Source organism: Schistocerca gregaria, chromosome 4 (genome assembly GCF_023897955.1).
Source record: "Schistocerca gregaria isolate iqSchGreg1 chromosome 4, iqSchGreg1.2, whole genome shotgun sequence".
NCBI lineage: Eukaryota > Metazoa > Arthropoda > Insecta > Orthoptera > Acrididae > Schistocerca > Schistocerca gregaria.
This window is the reverse complement of record NC_064923.1, coordinates 776,952,583-776,967,460: the sequence shown is the minus strand read 5'-3', so window position 1 is coordinate 776,967,460 and position 14,878 is coordinate 776,952,583. Positions and strand designations below refer to the sequence as shown.

Sequence of the window (14,878 nt, the reverse complement as noted above, 5' to 3'; positions counted from 1 at the left end):
CAAACCGTCATCGAACCCATCGTTCGACCATTCCTAGACCGGCAACGGAACTTGCTGTTCCAACAGGACAATGCACCTCCACATGTATCCCGTGCCACCCAACGTGCTCTAGAAGGTGTAAGTCAACTACCCTGGCCAGCAAGATCTCCGGATCTGTCCCCCATTGAGCATGTTTGGGACTGGATGAAGCGTCGTCTCACGCGGTCTGCACGTCCAGCACGAACGCTGGTCCAACTGAGGCGCCAGGTGGAAATGGCATGGCACGCCGTTCCACAGGACTACATCCAGCATCTCTACGATCGTCTCCATGGGAGAATAGCAGCCTGCATTGCTGCGAAAGTTGGATATACACTGTACTAGTGCCGACATTGTGCATGCTCTGTTGCCTGTGTCTATGTGCCTGTGGTTCTGTCAGTGTGATCATGTGATGTATCTGACCCCAGGAATGTGTCAATAAAGTTTCCCCTTCCTGGGACAATGAATTCATGGTGTTCTTATTTCAATTTCCAGGAGTGTATTTCAGAGCTAGATCAGAAATTTAGGACTATGGTATGAAGATTAGCATCTCGAAAACGAAAGTAATGTCAGTGGGAAAGAAATATAAACGGACTGAGTGCCAAATAGGGTAACAAAGTTAGAACAGGTGGACAGTTTCAAGTACTTAGGATACATATTCTCACAGGATGGCAACATAGTGAAAGAACTGGAAGCGAGGTGTAGCAAAGCTAATGCAGCGAGCGCTCAGCTGCGATCTACTCTCTTCTGCAAAAAGGAAGTCAGTATCAAGACTAAGTTATCTGTGCACCGTTCAATCTTTCGACCAACTTTGTTGTATGGGAGCGAAAGCTTGGTGGATTCAAGTTACCTTATCCACAAGGTTGAGGCTACGGATATGAAAGTAGCTAGGATGATTGCAGGTACTAGTAGATGGGAACAATGGCAGGAGGGTGTCTACAATGAGGAAATCAAAGAAAAACTGGGAATGAACTCTATAGATGTAGCAGTCAGGATGAACAGGCTTAGATGGTGGGATCATGTTACACGCATGGGAGAAGCAAGGTTACCCAAGAGACTCAGGGGTTCAGCAGTAGAGGGTAGGAGGAGTCGGGGCAGGCCAAGGAGAAGGTACCTGGATTCGGTTAAGAATGATGTTGAAGTTAAAGGTTTAACATCAGAGGAGGCACCAACGTTAGCATTGAATAGGGGCTCATGGAGGAATTTTATAAGGATGCTATGCTCCAGACAGAACGCTGAAAGGCATAATCAGTCTTAAATGATGATGATGATCATGATGATGATGACGATGAATGAAAGTGAGACAAAAGTTGCATTCGCGTTGCGCTCCAAAGGGATACGACCCCGTTCAATCCTGATGCAGCCCACAGTGTCTTTAGAGAAGGGTTTGAAAGTCAGAGGCGATCAGCAGTGTTAAAGGCTGTCATCAACCTGTTCCTCATCGCACTTCGACCTGTCGTTTTCAACGGCAGAATGTGTGGGAATCGACTCTCCAGCAAAGGGGTGTTTCAATGAAACCATCTCCCCCCTCTACTCAGGTGTTTTTTAATCGATTCTGAAAGAATGTGTGTCTGAAATGTTCTCCGCGGCCATCCATAAGGAAACCGCGTTATTTCAACTCTGGGTGTCGCGGTTCTGACCTCCATCGCAGAGACGTCGAAAGAAGGGGTGAGATGTCTGCAAGAGGCGCTGTGACGACCTTCCCATCGTGTGACACGCCCACGGTTGTATTGGGCAGAATTGTGGGGAAATTTGTTGCCATCATGACATCACTAAGCCACCTTAACGTACATGATCTCTTCCGAGGTGTGGCCTTCTCCTCCTCTTTTTTTTTCTCTTTCTCCCAATGTTATGCGTCGCAGTGGGAGACAATTGCCACGTTTCGTAAAAGTGGTGTTTTAATTTCGTTGGGCAGTGTACGAAAAGCTGCTGCCACGACCGGTATCCCCTTATCCACGTGCGGTATCCATACCGTCGCCGTCGAGTAAACACGCTCAAGTATGAGGACTGGCCGAAAAGTAACGGCCTCCGAATCCTTCATCAACTTCTGAGCTTTCGTGTTTTTTCGCATATGACACAGCCGAACGGTGACGTCGTAGGGCGCCAAGCTTTTGCATCATTACACAGAAAAGTTGTAGGCACCTTTTCGACAAATTTCAAACTTACACATCGTAATGGGAAGCAAGTACGAAATTTCGAAAAAGTTATCATTTAATTTTGTTGCGTAGCGTATGATATCATCATGTTTTGGAACAGAACTGATATGTCGAGTGTGTCTTGCTAAAAAGCGGAGTGCTCGGAAGCCACCATAATCAGGAATCAAGTGACGCTTCATCATGCAGACGCGTATATATATATATATATATATATATATATATATATATATATATATATATATATATATATAGATTGGTTGTCAGTGGTGTCCGTGGGTATCATGAAGACGAATCAGCCGCTTAAAAAGCTCGTTCTGCCATAGACGGAAAAGCAGCTGTATCACCTAGGAAATTCATCTACATGTACATGTACACCTACATCTACATCTACATGGGTAATCTGCAAATCACACTTAACTGACTCGCAGAGAGTTCTTCGAAACACCTTCACAATAATTTTCTATTATTCCAGTCTCGTACAGCGCGCGGAAAAGCGTAAACCTGTATCTTTCCGTGAGGACTCTGATTTCCGTTAGTTTATTATGATGATCGTTTCTCCCTACGTAGATTGGCACCAACAAAATATTTTCATATTCGGAGGAGAAAGTTTGTGATACAGATTTCGAGAGAAGATCCCGTGCAACGATAAACGCCTTTGTTTTAATTGTGCCCACCCCAAATTTCGTATCAATTCAGTGACAATCTCTCCCCTATTTCGCGATAATACAAAAGAGCCGCCCCTCTTTTTCGATGTATCCCGTCTTTTTTTATGTACCCAGTCAGTCCTACCTTATAATGATACCACACCGCGCAGCAGTATTCTAAAACAGAGCGGACAACCGCAGTGTAAGCAGTCTCTTTAGCAGATCTGTTATATTTTCTAAGTATCCTACCAATAAAACGGGGATTTTACTTACCATTTCCCATAATATTTTCTATGTATTCCTTCCAATTTAAGTTGTTAGTAATTGTAATTCCTAGGTCTGGTTGAATTTACGGCCTTTAGAGTTGACTAATTTATCGTGTAATCGAAGTTTAACAGATTGTTTTTAACACTCGTGTGGATGACCTCACACTATTCGTTATTTAGGGTCAATTGCCAATTTTTGCACCATACATATATCTTTTCTAAATAGCTTTGAAATTTGTTTTGATCTTCTGATGAATTTACCAGTCGATAAACGACAGCATCATCTGCAGGCAACCTGAGATGGCTGTTCAAATTGTTTGCCAAAGCGTTGATATACAGAATTTAAGTTTTATGTGTTGACTTTGCTAGCGGAATGTATTTATTGTATTTACTGTCTGAATTTTTTCTTATACTGTCATTTACTTTCTGTGAGGTTCGTTACCTGATTCAAAACGCGCTATATCACATTCGCGGCAGTATTTGATATTGAATACTTAAAGATGCCTAACGCAATTGACTCATTTGGTGACAACGTTATTTTATGAACCAACATATTCCGTATTTTCTTTTAACATACAGACGAAAACCGAGCGAGGTGGCGCAGTGGTTAGCACACTGGATTTACATTCGGGAGGACGACGGTTCAATCCCGTCTCCGGCCATCCTGATTTAGGTTTTCCGTGATTTCCCTAAATCGCCTCAGGCAAATGCCGGGATGGTTCCTTTGAAAGGGCCCATCCTTCCCTCACCCGAGCTTGCGCTCCGTCTCTAATGACCTCGTTGTCGACGGGACGTTAAACACTAATTTCCTCCTCCTCCATACAGACGAAAACGAAGTAGGAACACAAACCGTCGTCGAAAACGAGCATAGGAGGCTGTTAAAAAGATACCGTGGCTCAAAGGGTGGATTTTCGTCATATTATAGTATACTTTCGCTAGTTCAGAAATGGTTCATATGGCCCTAAGCACTAAGTCTGTGTGTGATGTCCTTAGCTTACTTAGGTTTAAGTAGTTGTAAGTCTAGTTGAGTGAATACCTCATCATAAGTCAACTAGACATACAACTACTTAAACCTAAGTAACCTAAGGACATCACACTCAGCCACGCCCAAGGCAGGATTCGAACCTGCGACTGCAGCAGCAGCGCGGTTCCGGACTGAAGCGCCTTGTAGAACCGCTCGGCCTTAGCGACCGGCCTTTTGCAAGTATTTTACTGTTTAAGGATTCGTTTTTTCCTTCTGCGCCAGTCTTAATTAAGCATACACGTTTTTTATAATGAAAAAGATTTCCCATGAGTGATGCCAGACTATCTACACAGAGCTGTTCCACGTATGAAGCAAGTAAATGCGCATGGAGTTAGACGTATTTCAATAAGAAGCATTTAAGCTAGAAGAACAGCTGGAGGAAACTTATTTTAAAGAGGTACTGTAAGAGAAAGCAAATGAACAAAGAAAGTGTATAATAACTACATATCCAGATTCGTTAAGATTTAGTATTCGAGTTCATGTTGCCATAACTTACCTCAGGCAGCTTCTTCGGTTGCCTGACATGCAGCCCTCCAACTTCTACCATGTTGGGTACAAGCGGTCGAGGACATCCGTGGGTGAAGTGGTAATTAACCAGGAAGAGCGACGTCTGTCTTTCGATTTCAGACAATGAAGGTAGCGACGGATCTTTCAGATACGTCTGTAAAATTGAATCCAGCATTGGCAGATACACAAACTGACGGATGATTTTTCCTCCTATACTTACAAGTGTATTCTGAAGTCGCTCGATAAAACTCATGTGGGTGCCTAACGCTAGGAATGGATTCGGGACATAAGAGTACGGGGTCGGATTCCCGACCATGTCGGCCATCCAGTCCGTTCCCGCGAAACTGGACAACACAATTACAGGCGCTTTTAGTCCATGAGCGTATCCGTGTAAACATTCTGTGAAGAGGTTCTCCAGAACAATGACGTCAAATTTCTTGCCCGACTTATGCAACTTCTGTACATTTTCGTCCCTCAGAAATCCGTGACACATTTTTTCAGCAACCACAAGGAACTCCTTCGCCAAATCCAAAAGAGTTGTCGAGGCCGCTTCGAATGCGTTGAGATTACCTGAAAAGAAAGAAAGGACACAGTGAGATGTGCTGCGTTGCCTGTGCAACCAAGTGAGATGTCTAGTTTCAAAACTTACCAAATGCTCGGTTGTTAAAACTCGAAATTTTTACGATTACTGTACTCCGCTAAGACTCCTTGCAAGGTAACTGATATTGTGTCACAAAAGTGCCCTTAGTCTGTTTATATAAGTGTTAGTACAGCGGTTTCTTCCATAAGCGGCTCAGCTCAGTAAATGTTTCTATAAAGCCGAATATATAGATTTCATTTTCAGTTGTATGGCAGATATACGGCAAAAATTGATAGTGATCCACCTTGAATGAAAGCTGTCAAAATGATACTCCATTAGGACCATGCCTGTGCCATATGTTGATTAAACTTTCATCCTTATGCTAGGTTACGAAGGACGTTCAATAAGGTAACGCACCACATTTGTTTTTTAAAGGCTCTTTCATCCTGGATACCCATTTTATTATAAACCCTTATTTTCCAACACAATAGCCGTTCAATGCGACGACCTTATTCCTGTTACTGGGAGGGCCTGCATTTCCACATGATACCACTGTACTGGTCCACGTCGGAGCCAACACGATGCTGCATCAATAACGTCCCCATGATCCACGTACTACTCCCTGCGTAGTGCATCCTTCATTGGGCCACACAGATCGAAGTCGGAAGATGAGAGATCCAGACTGCATGGCTGCTGAGGAAGAACAGTCGAATGAGTTCCTCTCGGGTGCACATACTTCTGTGAGGTCTTGAGTTTTCATAAAGGAGATGTTCGTTTCTGCCGGCCGCGGTGGTCTCGCGGTTCTAGGCGCGCAGTCCGGAACCGTGCGACTGCTACGGTCGCAGGTTCGAATCCTGCCTCGGGCATGGATGTGTGTGATGTCCTTAGGTTAGTTAGGTTTAAGTAGTTCTAAGTTCTAGGGGACTAATGACCACAGCAGTTGAGTCCCATAGTGCTCAGAGCCATTTGAACCATTTGTTCGTTTCTACTTTTGTGCAAGCGACCACGGAAAAATTATTTCTCCAAATTCCTGATGGAAGCACGGTACACTTCAGAGACGATCGCCTTGGCCGGCCGTTGTGACCGAGAGGTTCTAGGCGCTTCAGTCGGGAATCGCGCTGCTGCTACGGTCGCAGGTTCGAATCCTGCCCCGGGTGTGGATGTGTGTGATGTCCTTAGGTTAATTAGGTTTAAGTAGTTCTAAGTCTAGGGGATGATGACTTCAGATGTTAAGTCCCATAGTGCTTAGAGCCATTTGAACCATTTTCGTTTTTCAGGCAATGAGGAAACAAAATAACTCTTTCAGAGTCCCAGAATACCGTCCAGTTTCTTTGCCAGCTGAGGGTGCACCTCGATCTATTCCTTCGGAGGAGAGGTGGTATGGCGCTAACTCACGGAATAAGGTTTTGTTTGCCTCGTAATGGGTCAGCAGTTGGGCACAAATGGTCCTTCGTTGCTATTTATGATCTTTTATTAGGCGGTGGCGAAGCCAACACGCACACACGTTTATGCACCCCAACCGGTGGACGAGTGTTCACTACTACTTATAGAGACGTCCATTTGAGCAGCGACGTGGTTGTTGTCATCCATCGATTACCCCAAATGGGAGTGCAGCATGTTCCAACATTGCAGGATTAACAGGTGTCTGCGGAGATCGGACAGGTTTGCGCGACCTGTTGTGATACTGGCACACGCCTGGCCCAACGACTCACCGCGCTTTTGTTCACTGCCGGGTATCCCTACATATTATGAAAGCGCCTGTGAACACCTGCGATGCTCTGGTTTTCCGCAAAAGAAACCCACTGAGAGCTTCCTGTTTGGATTCACCTCTGTTATAGACACCATTTTGAAGGCTACGTATAAGTGCCACCACCAATCGGAACTTCATAAAACTATACCGGCTGAAGCGGAAACATCGCACGATGTGCCGAAACAAATTGCTCAGTTTTCACCCCAAGCTGGCCAAGATTAAATGTGTGGTGTTACTTTTCGAACGACTTTCGTATGTTCAGTACAGAGTACACCCATTCCTACAGATGAAAGATGGTATGGGCACTTGATGGCTGTTAAGTGTTTGTGACGTCACTGGTGCTTCTCAGGTGAAAATTATAACACATTATGCTCAGGGACTTGTTTTCGATACTTGCCTGCGCAACATTCCATGAACGGTAGGCTTGATTCACATACTTACTTAAAGGTGTAGTCCTCTTTGAAAATTTGAAATTGTCTTTTTTATGCTTGATACGTCCTCCGGGATGTCTACTTAGGCAGTGTTCACCCCTAATTCGCCAGAAACTCTGTTCTCTAGTTACAAGCCGATTTGGGAAAAAGTGTCTCCGAAAACCATTCACAGCGTTAAAAACATACTTCACATGGAATTTCAACGATTGACTGACAGGCATTATTAAAATTATGAACGTATTTAAATATGAGATGAGGCCAGTCTTGTACAAATCCTGCACGAAAGCGAACGTAAAGCGTATCGAGTAAGCGGATCAGCGGATGACAAAGTGTGTCACTAAAGGCTTGCAGTACCTCCGCGACCACGAAGATCTGAAAGGACTGCTGTACTGTCTAGGAGTCGCTTAATAGTGGTATGTTTGTTATGAAACCGTATTTTTCAAATTGCCAGGAAAACGTAACTTGCGGACGATAGATGAGATTTTGATTGGATTTCGCTGCTGTCATTCTGAACTGAATTCTCTGCTAGTGTATGTAGCCGTTTTGCGGTATCTTCTAAAGTCTATTTTCGGTTCACGCTTTTGTCTCAGTTTCGTGGGCAAAGAAAGTGACATTTGTTTCAACGTGCTCCAATTTTCATAGCACTTTATATTTTTTCTGTTATCATCTGTATGCTGATAGAAAGTATATTGAAAATAACTTACACAAAATTATTTTGTTACGGTCCAAATAGGAGGGCTTAGGGAACTCCTGCCGATAAATAACGTTCCAGATGCAAGGGGGCCTTCTTCGTGGTGCAGCAGTTACATGGAGTGTCCGATGCGTATACAAAGATGAATTTTTAAAGAAAAAGTGTAAGGAATAAAACTGTATCATCAGATTTAGTATTAGTCTTGAGTCGAATAGAAATGACGAAATAACATATTTTTCATGCGTTCTAAGAGGTCTACCCCCAACAAGGTCGCCGACTGCCTTGTCACGGGACGCAACAGCAGCGCTCCTGGCGCGTGAAGTCGAAACAATAGCAGCGTCCGTGGCTCAAATGTTTGTGGGATGACGTACCGATGTGAATGGCACCTCGATGTTCAAATCGGTGCATTTTGCGGGTAGTCGACACATTTCGTGCAAATGTCGCCCATTATCACCGTTTGTGATCGAGCAGCGAAAAGAGCAGTTAAAGGCAGTAAGCAGTTAAGTAACCTGTACCCCCTAGACGCACAGCTGTTTGCCCCCAGACACCAAACTCACATGAGCACATGGGGCGTAACTTCACACTCGTACTGGGAACTTGCCGTTCAAATCCAGTAGCGGCGAAACGGCATTGCGCTTGCGAGGAGCAAGCAGTACTTTCACTTACCCGCGTCATAATTTGGAAACCTGAGGTGAAGCGAGCATCGGTGGAAATGTTCGAAAATGAGTGCGAGACGAGGTACAGTGAGAGTGTGTCACTGTGTGCCCCACGTTTTCTTCCGTGGGACGGACTGAAACGAAATTGTGGGCCGGATGCCCGAGGGCGGTGTAGAGCTTGGGTCAGCTGGGACACAGTGGCTGCTCATCCATGGTTCCCACTTCCGTCCTTGGCGTTGAGATCGGCGTGATCGTGTCTGTGGGCAGCCTGTTGCAAGGTCACAGGTGGCAGCCATTCTCGAGACGTATACCTCTTGCACTCCTGGAATCAAGGTGTGAGAGGTTATTGGACATGACTAGAGAATTGATTCGGTAACTGCTGAAAGGATGTTGAATGTTCGGCAGTGTGTTGCACAAATGTTATACCCTGTTGTCACACATCTCGTGGCCAGAATATCAAGGGACGACCCATCACCCCACACCACACTGTAAACGCGTTGAGGAATGTGTGGATCCTTGATTGGCTTATCCAGTCACCTCATTGAGATGCCACGGGGTCACATATACTTCCCTACAAGATTCCAGTTAGCAAAATCCTTGTACTTGCTCTGCAAGTGTTTCAAGCACGGTCAAACAATACACGAGTGCTTTTATGCAGCTGGAAGTTTACATCTACATCCAGATCTACATATATGCGGGCCATCGAACGGTGTCTGGCAGATGGTACCCTGAACCACTAGTAATCATTTCCTTTCCTGTTGTATTCACAAACAGAGTTAGTGAAAAACGACTAGTACAGGCCTCTGTTACGAACCATAATTTCGACATAAAATTTTTATGTCGACAGACTCTGGGCGCGGAAGCCTACGCAATTTGTAAGTAGGCTGTTTAGGTTTTTATATTGGTAACGCCACCGCCACGTAACGCTCTGTACGAAAATCACTGGCTGTGCTGTGTGCAGACTATGGCTGGTTTTCATTGTTGTTTGCTATTGTATTGTTGGGCAGGAAGTTGGCTGTTAACAGCCCGTAGCATTGCGCAGTTGGAGGTGAGCCGCCAGCAGTGGTGGTTATGGGGTGGGAGATGGCGGAGTTTTGAGAGCGGATGATCTGGACGTGTGTCCGTCAGAGACGCTAAATTTGTAACACTGGATGTCATGAACTGCTATGTATATTACGACTTTTGAACACTATTAAGGTAAATACATTGTTAGTTCTGTATTAAAATCTTTCATTTGCTAACTATGCCTATCAGTAGTTAGTGGCTTCAGTAGTTAGATTATTTTATTTAGCTGGCAGTAGTGGCGCTCGCAGTATTGCAGTAGTTCGATTAACGAAGATTTTTGTGAGGTAAGTGATTTGTGAAAGGTGTAGGTTAATGTTAGTCAGGGCCATTCTTTTGGAGTGATTTTGATAGTCAGAGTGAGTTGCGCTAAAAATATTGTGTGTCAGTTTAGTGTTGATCAGAATAGGTAAAGAGCGAAATGCCTGAGTACGTTCAGTTGTGCTCAGCTGTTTGAAAATCCAATAACGTAAGGGCTTTATCAGCACAGTAATTCATTAATATTTCTAAGGGGACGTTTCAAATTATATGAGTCCTAATTTCTCTGAATTTATTTTGTAGTCCTTATGCGAAATCTACGTTGGCAGCAGTAGACTCGTTCTTACAATCAGCCTCGAGTGTCGGTTCCCTAAATTTCCTCAGTAGTGCTTCACGAAAGGAATGTCGCCGTGTCTCCAGGGATTTCCATTCGAGCTTACGGTGGATTTCCATAGTATTTGAGTGTTGATCGGACCTACCGGTAACAAATCCAGTAGCACGCCTCTGAATTTCTGTGGTGTCTTCCTTTTATCCTACCTGGTGAAGAGGCCAGACACTCGAGGAGACTCAAGAACGGGTCGCACTAGTGCTCTACATGCTTGCCTCCTTTGCTGATCAGCTTCTCTTTCCCAGAATTCTCCTAATAAAACTAAGTCGAGCATTTGACTTCCCCACTTCCATCCTTCCGTGTTCTTTCCATTTCATACTGCTTTACAATGTCATGCCTAGATATTTAATCGATGTGATTGGGTCAAGTATAACGCTACTAATGTATCGGAACGTTACAGCAGTGTTCCCCCTACTCATCGCCATTAATGTATATTTTTCTACATTTAAGGCTACCTGCCATTCGTCACACGAGGTAGAAATTTTGCCTAAGACGCCTTTCGTCCGTCTGCTGTCACTTACCTGAGCGGAGAGGACCGATGCGGGAGACCCTCACCGCCGTACTAGGCAAGGTCCTAGTGGAGGTGGTTTGCCGTTGCCTTCCTCCGAGCGTAATGGGGATGAATGGTGATGATGAAGACGACACAACAACACCCAGTCATCTCGAGGCAGGTGAAAATCGCTGACCCCGCCGGGAATCGAACCCGGGACCCCGTGCTCGGGAATCGAGAACGCTACCGCGAGACCACGAACAGTCCATCATATAGTTAATGTATATTTTATTATATTCAAAGAATAACTGCAGTTCTATAAAAGGCCGGCCTGAGTGGCCGTGCGGTTCTAGGCCGTTCAGTCTGGAACCGCGTGACCGCTACGGTCGCAGGTTCGATTCCTGCCTCGGGCATGGATGTGTGTGATGTCTTTAGGTTAGTTAGGTTTAAGTAGTTCTAAGTTCTAGGGGACTGATTACCAAATATTTTAAGTTCCATAGTGCTCAGAGCCATTTGAACCACTTTTGAAGGTCTATAAAAATTCTCTGGGCACTCCTGACAATACCACAATTTCCGATAAACACCCACCGTCGAGGTCTACGTGCTGAGTTCTATTACTTAAGAAGTCTTCGAGATACTCACGTATCTGGGAGCCTAAACCATACGTGCTGACCCTCGTCAAACGCTTTCCGGAGACTGCTTATCTTCATCCGTTCATAACGTAGTACTAAAAATGAAAGAGCACATAATAAAACTCAAGATGATAGAAAGAACTCAGTTGTGTTAGGGTGAAATTAAAAACTTCCGGACCTCCGCCCGCCTTCCCGTATCACGAACCAATCACAGCAAGGTATTAAAAACTAAACTTCAATCAAAAGATTCAAGTTGGTCAAAACAGAGGAACTGTGTTAGAGGGATGTTAAAAACCCTGTCCTGCCGTCTCTTCTGCTCTCCTCCCCAGCCATTCAAACTGAAGTATTATAAAGATGCCTAAAAATTATGGCAAGTTACATTTTTTTCGGAAAAATAATTGTGTACCCACTGTACTCTGCAACGAATATTACAGTGCTTCATTGTATTCTCAACACGTAACTGATTCAGTATACCCTTAGTAGCACATTCAAATCTAACGGATAATTCGGCAAATGCACCACCACCACTTGTGGCGTCGCAACTAGTGCGAGCGCACAGTTTTCTATCAAATATTTACTGTGAAATGTAGACAGACTGTAAAGTAGCCATCAGATTAGCATATGTGCTGTAGCGGGCAGATTACCGGTGTCCGTTCGTCTGACGTCACGACCATATGGCATGTCTGTACCGTGAGAATGTAAGACCTGTGCGCTAACTAGCCGCGTGTATAACGTGGAACTTTCATCTTTAATAACTTCTAACTGAGGAACCTGAGGAAATTAAAAGTTAATATACTAGTTTCTGTTATGAATAAAAATAAGTCATCCAAATTTGAGCTTTGAAACCTGCATATTTTGGAAATTAGAAAAATCTTACAGAAAACGCAAATTTCTACAATTTTCGAGTCTAAATAAATACCATTATGTATAGATCACCTTCAGTGACCATCCAACTATGAAACAAAATCACCTTCCGTGCTTTTGTATTTATTTTGAGAATTTTACTTTTAGAAATTCACCTATAACTTTGTTAAAACCATAAATGTTTTGAATTTTTGTGAACAGTTATTTTATATGAGTAGGTGAGAGTGAATGAGTGTGCCTGAGTGAATGAAAGAGGGACATTCGCCATTCTTTGCAAGTGTATAAAATCTAGGTTGGAACTCGCAAGTGTTCAGACGATGTAACCGTGGGAACAGAGTCGCCAGTGGTTCCCCATCTTAGTGAATGTCGGATGTCCAAGAGTGTATGGTATTGTACAAGCAGCCAGAACGTTCGCGAGTATTTAAATAATTTCTGGAAATAAAGTAAAGTCTAGTTTTCCTTTCGGTTTGTTAAATTATACAGTAAATTTTGTGTAACAAGAAATCATGACGTAAATGATTCAGAAGTCATGACTGGTGCGTGCTGGATTTTGGCGCGAGGCGCACCCAAAGAGTTAATTCTGATTGGCTGTGTGATGTGTGAGCCAATGAGATGCGAGGACGGTTAGCAGACTAGGAGAGTGAGTCGCGAGTGGATGAGGGGTCGCGAAGGAACTGTGATCGAGAAGAGACATGCTTGATGTGTCCTCGCGAATAATGTGTAAAATGAAGTCATAAAACGGCTTCATCGGTTCGGTACTGTGCGATTTGAGACTGGAAGAGTCCAGTAACGCGTAGTGTGAGTTTGAGCGAGTTGTGACTTTTCGTTCCGCGAAAGACGCGAGTAACTTTAATAATTAAAAGCGTGGCGGTACTTCGTAAACTTTTACTAAGTGCTTATGGCGAGCATTAACGTTAAAAAACGAACTATTATTGAACATCGACTGCAAACGTGTATGTTAGAAAATCGTCTGTGTTGCAGTTAAGTAAATTCCGTAACTTTGAAAGTTAATTCTGGCGGGGTTTGAGTGTGGATAGAATTGTGAACTGAACTTTCTTCAAACGTAGATTAGCGGGCTGATGATCAGGCTTAAAGACAATAAAGAGCTTAAATAGAATTACCAACTTCGCGTTCTCGTTTGAGTAAACAATTACTACCATTCCAATAACACAATTTATTTAGGAAGATTGCTCATAGATTGTATTTCAGCAAACATGTATCGCGGCCTCCGGTGAGCGGCTATTAAATTGCAGTTTCTTCAACACTGCTTTTCTGCAATTTTTCCAGTAGCTGCTATCAGGAGAGGCGAGTGCAGCAACTACCTAAGAAACGAGGTAGGTGGATTTTCTTTCAGGGAAAGGAAACTGCGCGATAAGAGCCTGACCCGTCGCAAGTGGTGCATCGGCCGGGAAATAAAAATAGTAAATTCCAGTGAATTTCAAAAAAAAGCAGTAGTGACAATTACCGGACAATACAGAAGTGCTCGCTATGTGTAGGAACTGTGTAGCGTACAAATTGATATCGCCACGTGAGTAGGAAGGACAGTGAAAGTGTCCGTGAACTGTAATGTGTTGTACGGAACGGAAGAATTTTTCGGTGACTACGCGCCGATTGGAATAGCAGTCTACGACGGCGTCTGGCAGACGACGAGCTACGGAGACTACGCAGAGGCGACGACAGCAGTGGCAGTTGGCAGCGCTGATTCGAGCGGGGGCCCGGAAACTGGTACAGCATTGCAGTGTATGGTGAACGGACCCGCAGTTTCATCTAGCAGCAACGCAGCACGCCGAAGCACAAAGTTAAGTACAGTGCTTTTGAAAACTTTGTGTGTTTGTGGAGTCAAACTGAGAAAAATGGCTGAGTTTCAACCAAGTGACAAAAAGGCGGAACTAAGTTGTGATAGTGGGATGGAGACAGGGGAAAATGACCCCATGAATTTTAGTTTAGACGTGTCTCAACCCAATTTCAGTAGTAGTTTGACTGATTCATCCTATGTTAATTATAGTTTGGAGTCAGATCCAAATATGTCAGTGCCCAGTGAGTTACAGTTACCCATGCCGGTAGTTAATGTTAATAGGGACATTGTATCAGCAAATGAGGGGGCGAAGGATAATGTCGCCAGTATGCTGATGAATCTATTAACTAAGATGAACGTGTTGGATTCCAATATGTCAAGTAAGATGGATTCCAGTATATCAAAATTGGAAACTAATATGTCACAAATGGAAACTAATATGTCAAGTAAAATGGATTCAAAAATGTCTAAATTAGGATCTGATTTAAGTAATGAGATGACTAAAATGGGCGCTGATTTAGATTCCAAAATATCCGATCTCAGAGACTGTTGGAAGCAAGATTTAGCAGTGCTCAGTAGTAAAGTAAATGTTGAAATACAGCAGGTTAAACTAGAATGTACAGAAAATATTGTTCAAGTGCAAAGTGAATTGACGACACGAATCGAACA

The 14,878-nt window shown here is 43.8% G+C and overlaps 1 protein-coding gene across 1 annotated transcript in view; it reads right to left on the bottom strand.

The window, feature by feature from the left end:
• The window catches only part of LOC126267530 (UDP-glycosyltransferase UGT5-like), a 60,438-nt gene that overhangs the window by 22,745 nt on the left and 22,815 nt on the right, over positions 1-14,878 (bottom strand). The window contains exon 3 of the mRNA XM_049972830.1: positions 4,602-5,182. Coding sequence (XP_049828787.1) covers positions 4,602-5,182 — 581 coding nt within the window. The remainder of the gene's footprint in view (positions 1-4,601; positions 5,183-14,878) is intronic.